At 45.6% G+C, this 8,924-nt stretch overlaps 1 protein-coding gene across 1 annotated transcript in view; it reads left to right on the plus strand.

Moving 5' to 3' along the window:
- The first annotated feature begins 242 nt into the window (after positions 1 to 242).
- The window catches only part of LOC119285792, a 30,276-nt gene continuing 21,594 nt past the window's right edge, over positions 243 to 8,924 (plus strand). The window contains 1 exon segment of the mRNA XM_037565123.1: positions 243 to 722. Within this exon segment, the coding sequence (XP_037421020.1) occupies positions 268 to 722 (455 nt within the window). The 5' untranslated portion in view covers positions 243 to 267.

Consider the following 8,924-nt stretch of genomic DNA (forward strand, 5'->3'; position numbering starts at 1 on the left):
ATGATGAGATGGAAGAGAGAAGAATCATAAGAAAATGTTTGTGTTCTCTTATTTAAGAGATGATTTTTTAACACAATATGTCTCACCACGGTTTTAAAAATAACTACTATTGAACATAAGGCTAAAAGATGATCATGACAAAATTTAAGATACATCTTAAGTTTTTTTGTCATCTCTAAATTACATGCAAAAACTTAAGATATATTTTATCAACCATGTCCATGCCTCTAGCGGGATCCAAACCGTGAGATTCCGATCTGACCGTCCATGGCGGCCAAACAACGTCACCAGCGGCTGCGGCAGTGCCCCATTTTAGTTGCTTTCTCGCCGCACGCCTTCGCCGTCGCGGCGTTTCACAGACACAGCAAACGCTGCTCCAAGCAGCGGCTTCACCACCGACCGGCAGCAATGGCGAGGACGACCAACGGGTGGGCACGAGGGTTGCTGGCGTTCGCGGCGGTGGCAGTCGCGGTGTCAGCGGGGCGGCGGTACAGTTGGGACGTGGAGGCGGCGGTCGCGGTGTTCAGGCGCGGGAGGGGCGCGCTGGGGCCCTGGGCGGCACCCGCTTACGTCGCGGCCCACGCGCTCACGCTCGCGCTATGCCCACCCTACGCCATCTTCTTCGAGGGCGCCGCTGCGCTCTTCTTCGGGTTCCTCCCTGGCGTTGTTTGCGTCTTCTGCGCCAAAATCCTTGGCGCGTCGCTCTCCTTCTGGATCGGCAGGTCGAGACACGCCTCCTTCGTTTTACTACATCCCTGCCTTTTTGTTGTGTTAGATCAAGTGTTTTGGGCTGTGCATGGGAGTCGAGATCTATCACCGCTACCTGTGTGTGTGTGTGATCTCAAATTTTGAGGCTTTTTGTCACCGATCGTGGTGCCCAGGTCAATAATGTTGAGAAGAACGATGTTCCTTGCTTGCTTACGTCTTGGAGTTGGAACGTTACATGATTCCTTGCTTCATGTTGAATCGCTGCAACCTTGACTCATATGGTCATGCAAATATCATAAGGTTGGTTCACATAGGCACAGGATCAAGAGGGATTGTGACGCCAAAAATATCCATTCTGTTATGAATTTAATAAATTGTAAAAGGGGTTATCCACAGAGGAAAGTTTGGGTTGTGATGAAATAGAGAATCCCCAGTTGCACTGACGTAGCACCTTCCCATTGTCCCTTGCCGCTCTGACGCAGCTAATTCCACAACCCCCAAGCTCTACTTCTTGCGCCTAGAAACCACCATCGCCGTCGCCGCCACCGCCGCCACAACATCGACACATCATCCACCCGCCGGCGAAGAGACACCTACTTGCTGCTTCATTGCTCCGATGATGAACTTCTCGGTGCGCCCCTTCGAGTTTGCTCTGGTGAGCTCTCACTATGAGAGAGGGCCTGATCTTCGCGTCTGGAGGCACATCATGGTGGTCAACGACCATCCTGTCAACCATGATAGCTGGTGACAGTCAACCCTCCTGTTGACGTATAAATGTATTGCCTAGTCTCTTCCATCAGTCTTTTGGTTGCATTGGAGCATGCACTTCTACATGGTATCAGAGCCAAGAGCTCTTGAGTTCAAAACCCGGTTGGCGCAATTAAATTGGCCCACTTTCGGTCCACGTTTAGGCCTGAGGGAGCCACACGTGAGGGGGAGTGTTAACGTATAAATGTATTGCCTAGTCTCTTCCTTTAGATTGGTCTTTTGGTTGCATTGTCTAGAGCATGCACTTCTACACCCCCATCAGAAGGGTTTTTCGGTTTTAGGCTTGCTGAGGTGTGCCACATTATTAGGGATGGTTTTGAGTTTGCAGTTCTTGATGATTTTGTTTATCCGTTTGGAATCGGTTGTATTGCACTTGAGGATGTCAATATCCGTTATAATCTGATCAGAGAGAGCCCCCACCCATTCACTGAAGATTCATCGCTTTCTTTACTCCCGCATGATCAAGGACTGGAATGAGAACACCTGCTTTTGAGTATGAGGCTTGGATTGTGTTTCTGGCATTCCCGTTTGACTATTAGACAGATCACTACGTTCACAAAGCCGTGTCAAAATTTGGGAAACTTTGGCTTCGCCGTAGGCATAATAAGTCTATGCCCCCATAGTCTGCTGCTCACTTGTGTGGGGTTTGCTTCCTGGATTGGGGAGATCTTGGCATGTTCCTGTGTATGTCCTTAATGGCAAGAACATCACACCGGGCGTGGTTGACAATGAAGATGTCCCCCCACTGCTAAACGCATCACCTCATCCGTATGAATTACCATATTGCATGCCCATGCAGTAGGCTAGGATTGATGCAACGGAGGCACAAATAATTCAGGCAGAGGCAGCCTGGAATGCTGTTCCATGGGATCATGAGGGTGTGCAGGACAATGGCTGTTTTTTTGCCAGTAATCCCCCTTAGTATACTGGTTTTAGCTTTAGAAGGTTCTTTGGATATTATAGGTACAACATTCAGGACAATCTTTCTGATGTCTGGTCTGAATATGCTGAGGTGGAAGATGCAACTGACAATTTTATTAATGGTGTGTACAATGCGCAGTTAGTTTTTGTCAGGGCTGGAGGTGCATCCTCAACACTCATGATTCTGTTTGATGTACCTCTGTTGGGTTGGATTGGCTGTATGATAAAATTAATCTACACTCCTCTTATCACAGCCGCACCTGTTCTGGGGGAGCATGTTTCCTTCTCAACCCATTTGCCCTTATCAGAACACAAGTTGATAGTGTTTGCTTGGCTATTATTAACAACATTCGTCCTGAGAACCATAGCTTTGGTTTCTGCTTTGGCACTCGCTTGGTTGATGGATTTGTGCTGGATTTTGATGTTTGGCGGTCTGCTACTCATTACTTGGAGTTCTTGCCAGCTCATGGAGGCAACACTTTCAATTTGAACTGTCCCGGGCCTCTCAACGCGAGTGGTCGTTTTTAATGGACTTTAGATCAAGGGGCTTCTACAAAGGGGACTGGTCTTGTTGGGCCTCTTGATAGCCCAAGTAAGCGAAGGGAAGAAGTTTTGGTCCAACTGTCAAACCTAAACTCTCCCACGCATGTCTCTGAACATGTGGTTGAGCGTGCTGTTGGTGTTCAGACCTCTGAGCCTGTCGTGGTTGCTCCTCTTTGGACTGCACTGCAGAATGCGGAACACAATGAGCAGCTCCATGTTGACACGACATACCTTAGGCGCAGCTCTAGTTCGACCAGATATGATGGCTTCAAGGTCAACCAGCTGACTCATAAGGAAGTAACTGCTTCCAAGGTCAATGACAAGAACGTGTCGGCTGCTAGGCCACCTGCCAAGGCCAAGACTGCCCTACTTGGCTCAACTGGTGTTCAGTCTGCCGTTCGTGATTGGATTCCTCCTACCACCATTGTCACTATGCAGAATGTTGGCACCAGGATGTGTGATGTCCCTCCCGAGGAGCTCTCCCTGAAGAAGCTGCTAGCCAGTCTTCAGGATGGCTCATCTTTGTCCTCCCCCAAGTAGTTCCATGCCAAGATTCAAGAACTGGAACGTCCTTTGCTGGAACGTTCGGGGAATGAACTCTGACGATAAGCAACTAGCTACCTGAAATGCTATTGATATAAGCGGTTGTGCTATCGTTTGTTTGCAAGAAACTAAGCGCTAGTCTTTTGATCGATCATTTATTAAGTAGTCATGTCCTAAGAGATTTGATCAGTTTATCTCCTCTGCTGAATAGTGTTGTTTTCGATGGGGTTAGTGTGTTTACTGAATCCTTTGCGCTGGGTGTGCATTTTACCTCTACACAATCAAACACTTCCTTGAAACTGGTGAATATCTATGGCCCTTGTGGTGGCTTGGATAGGGAGCTTTTTACCTCAGGCTTTTTGATCTTGATATCCCAGATAATGAGGACTGACTGCTCCTAGGTGATTTTAATTTCATCCTTAGCCCTGAAAATCGTAATAAACCTGGAGGTAATGCCAATGATATGCTTTTGTTTCATGATTTCATCCGCACCCAATCCCTTATGGAATTGCCTATCAACGGTAGATCGTTTACATGGACATGCAGAACTTGCCCCCTCTTGAGCAACTGGACTGGTATTTTACCTCTGTTAATTGGACCTCTAGTTATCCTAATACAATAGTGTTGCCATAGTGCAAACCAGTTTCAGTTCACGTGCCTTTTGTAGTCTATTGAATCTGCAGTGCCAAAAAGCAAAGTTTTTAGGTTCGGAAACTTCTGGGTGGATCATCATGGCTTTCATGAAGTGGGGCATTCCTCCTGGTCCAAACCTTGCTTTGCAAAAAATTAGCTGCCTTGCTCATAAAAACCTAGTGAGATTGAGATATACTCTCAAACATTGGAGTAGAGGTATTTCCCATTTATAGTTGCTTATTAAAAACACCAATTGCTTATTGAAAACACCAATTGGGCTCTGCTGGAAATTGATGACCTAGAAGAGAGAAGGGAACTCACCACACCTGAATGTAACTTCAGGGCTATTATGAAAAATCATCTGTAAGATTGCTGAACTATAAGCAGCCATAGGAAAAAACGTTGTATGGTGCGACACTTTCAGTTCAGAGATGGTAATACAATTTTCTCATGCAATAGCAACTGAACGACATCGTTCTGATTCCATTGCTTCTCTGCAGCTACCTGACAACACTGTAGTGACAGACCATGTTGGAAAGGAGGCTATTCTGTTTCAGGCTTTCAAGGAAAGACTTGGTCAGTCTGATCCGGTTAATATGCTGTTTGATTTGGTTTCGGTCATGACAAGAGTGGATGGGCTTTGAGGACCTCTCTATTCCATTCATGCATGAGGAAATTGACAATGTTGTGAAGGAGATGCCCTCGGATAGAGCATTGGGCCCAGATGGATTCAATGGGTGTTTTCTGAAATCTTGCTGGCACCTCATTGAGCAAGACTTCTATCAGCTTTGCATGGATTTTCATGCTGACATCTTGACCTTGAGTGCCTAATGCCGAGCTTATTACTCTTGATTCCCAAGACCCATTCATCAGAAACTGCTAGCGACTTTCGTCCTATTACATTGCTTAACTGTTGTATGAAGATTATCACGAGGCTTCTTGCTAACCGTCTTCAGAAAGTGATCTTACGCATTGTTCATAGGAACCCATATGGCCTCCTTAAAGGGCGCACGATCCAAGACTATCTGGCATGGGCGTTCAAATTTATTCATCAATGTCTGAGAGAGATTATTATTCTTAAGTTGGATTTTGCCAAAGCGATTGACATGATTGAGCATGAACCAATGATTGACATTATGAAGCACATGGGGTTTTATGAGAAGTGGTTAGGCAGGATCAAGTGTATATTCCTATGTTTTTAAGGCGACGCCTTACCGCCTTAGGGAGGGGGGGCGCTTTGGTGCCTAGGCGACGCCTAGGCGGGCGCTTTGGACGCCTAGGCGCCCAAAGCGGTCGATTTTCCAAAGCGGAGGGGGAGCGCTTCGACGCCTAGGCGTCGCCTTAGGGACGCTTTAAAAACATAGGTATATTCTCCTCTAGCAAGTCATCTGTTTTATTGAATGGCACCCCTAGCAGACAGTTTGTTTGCAATGGTGGAGTGCGACAGGGTGATCCTCTCTGGCCGTTGATCTTTGTGCTTGCGGCTGATCTCTTGCAGACGGTGATCAAGAGTTGATGAATGACTGGATCAAATTACTCATTCCATCGGCTGATGCTAATTCCTAGTGACTCAGTATGTCGATGATATGATTATGGTGATGTTGGTGTAGCTGTGCCTTGTTCAAGCTAGCCGTATGAAATAGATCTTGGTAAAATATGTAACATCCATTGGTCTCCACATCAACTTCCAGAAATCCACTCCGATCCCTTTGAATGTGGTGCCAGGCTAGAGTTATCTAGCCAGTATCTTTGGATGTGTGCTTGGCTCGATCTAGTTTACTTATCTGGGTTTACCCATGGGCACTACTCGACCCACTGTTTCTAATATTATGCCGTTGGTAGCTTCCATGGAGAGAAGGCTCGCCACCATGACGTGTCTGCTCTTCTATGGGGCCAAGCTCACTTTGATGAACTCGGTGCTTACCTCCTTGGCCATTTATGCGATGTGTACTCTCAGTACAACCAAGAATAGTTGAGCATTTGTACAAGTTGATGCCTCTAGAGAAAGAAAACTGGTGATGGAATGAAATGTAAGTCTCTTGCTGCCTGGGATGTGGTGTGTCAACCCAAAGATAACGATAGTCTAGGGAGTTATCAACATCAAAATACAGAATCAGGGGTTGTTGCTCAAATACCTACATAAATTCTACTCCCTCCGTTCCGAATTACTTGTCACAGGTATGGATGTATCTAGATGTATTTTAGTTCTAGATACATCCATTTTTATGACGAGTAATTTGGAACGGAGGGAGTATAACAGAGAGGACGTGCCTTGGCTGCAACTCATCTGGGCAACGTATTACGAGGATAAAATACCACATGCTAGCTCGTCTTGGTGGAGAGATGTGTCTTAATTACCTGATGACTACAGAGGAGTCACTAAAGTGGATGTTGGCAATGGTTATATTGTCCTTTTCTGGAAAGACTTGTGGCAAGATGATATGCTTCTGACTCACACCCCAGAGCCTACTCTTTTGCTAGGGCTGAGGATATATTTGTTCTGGACATGCTCTCAGCAAACACTGTAAGTGAGATTTTTCACCTACCTCTTTCCTTGCAGGCCCCTCTTTTCCTGCAGGCCAGGCAAGAGGTTCAGCATCTTCAGGACCTGAGTGCACAGGTCAACCCTAGCAGTGAGAATCATGATGTCTAGATATGCATTTGGGGAAAATCATTTTCTTCTACAAGGTTGTACTCCTGTTGCTTCAATGGTGCTCAGGCAGATTAAGGGTGTGTTTGGTAGGGTGCATGGAGGGTGCATGAGGGCAAAAGTTCCCAATCCGACCCACTTTTGCTTGTTTGGTAGGGTGCATGGGCTCATCTGAGCTATGCTCATCTGATGCATAAAAGTGGCCTCAGCCATGCTCATCTCATGCACCCCAGACAGGGTGCATCGAGGCAGCTATGCTGGCCCTGACACTCGTCCCCACCGACCAGACCACGTCCAGATATGTTTATTTTTTCAAAAAGAATCAGAATTTCAAAATTTGTTTAAATTTTCGAAAAACCTTAGAATTTCAGAAAAAAATGAAAAGTTTGAATTTCAAAATTGTTTAAATTTTCAAAAAAAAAATCATAATTTCAAAATTTGTTTGAATTTTCAATAAATATTTGAAATTTCAATTTTTCTAAAAAAATCGTAAATGTTCGGAATTTCAAAAGGAAATCAAAATTTGTTTGAATTTTGAAAAAAATAGAATTTTATTTTTTTTATAAAATTTTCAAATTTTGTTTAAATTTTCAAAAAAAACTCGTAATTTCAAATATGTTCAAATTAAAAAAAGAATTTCAAAATTTATTTTAATTTTCCAAAAAAGTTTAGAATATCAAATTTTATTTAAATTTGTGTTGAGATTTTTTCGATTTTGTTCATCATTCAAAAAAAATATTCAGAATTTGAAATTGTTCAGCATGTCTAAACACATGCAGGCTACCAAACAAAATCTCAGCTCAGCATGTCTCAACGCATACATCACTGCCAAACAACAGCAACTGCATGGACTCAGCATGTCTACACTCAGTATGTATGACATGAGAACAACTAGGCTAGGTCCATACATACTACCAAACACACCCTAAGTGTTCCTATGGATTTGGAAGTCCAGCTGAAATATGAAGTGGAAAGTTTTTGTGTGGCTTTTGATGGTTGATAGGCTGAATACCAGGAATATGCTGAAACACATACATTACAGAATAATTGAGGATAATTTTAACTGCTTGATGTGCACTCCACCCCGAAGGAAACTCTAATGCATCATTTCTTCCACTTTGATGCGGGGCTAACCTGATCTAGGTCGATCTTTCACGAATGGAGGGGATTCCCACGACGAACACGAGGGGAACGAGAGGAAACACTCAAATCAACAAGATACGATCACACATGTGCTAGATCCGTACACACACGAGGTCACAAAGATCCAAAGACAACAAAGGAAAGATACACGGTAACTAGTTCATCCCCTTAGAAGGAGGTCTTGAAGGTCTTCCCGTGAGGGGTCTTGAATCCACTTGGGGATCTTCTTCGTAGAGGCCGTGGTCTCCGATGGAGAAAGTGTCAAGTGGATGAGCACAACTCTACCTCACAAAATGAGATAAACCAATGCTAACCCTAAAATGGTGGAGGTGGAGAAGTATATATAGTGTAGAGTCACGAAGGGGTAAGTGAGGGGCGAAACGGGTACATGGGCCTCGAGTCAGAAGCTGTGCGCAGACAGGCGTCGGACGTCCGACGGGTGTCGGTCGTCCGGTCGCTTGCGAGGGTCCAGTCTTTCGGAGGAGGCCAGACTTTCGACGTTTTGGCTCTGGTCCGGTAGCGCCGGATTTCCAGTCGGGGTCGGTCGTCCGGGCGTTGATGAGTGTCGGACGTCCAGGCGCTGATGAGTGTCGGACGTCCGGTGTTTGGTGGTCGTTCGGGCGCTGTAGACTTGGCCTTCGGCTGTAGTTGTTCTGGCTGGTGAAGTCTCCAGGCGTCGGACGTCCGAAGATCGTAGGCCGTCTGGTGATCGTCGGACGTCCGAGAGCTGTAGCTTTCTGGCAGCTCCTTCTCTTGCTCCGATTTCTCGCCTTCTTGTACAATGCTCCTAGCTGCTTCATGGTCTTTCTCTAGGTTCCCGATCATGCATAGCACATACATTTGAGGTAGTAGCCATGTCTCACATGTGGAAAGTGAAGGTTCGGAGAGGAGCGAGTTAACCTTGTGTCTAATGGCGTATGCTTGAGGTCTTGTCTTATGTCTCCTTGGGTCATGGGGAGTAGTCGTAGTGTACATGGGGATGACCATAGGATGGTTCGCATCATCTCCCCCCCCC

Source organism: Triticum dicoccoides, chromosome 4A (genome assembly GCF_002162155.2).
Source record: "Triticum dicoccoides isolate Atlit2015 ecotype Zavitan chromosome 4A, WEW_v2.0, whole genome shotgun sequence".
Taxonomy (NCBI): domain Eukaryota; kingdom Viridiplantae; phylum Streptophyta; class Magnoliopsida; order Poales; family Poaceae; genus Triticum; species Triticum dicoccoides.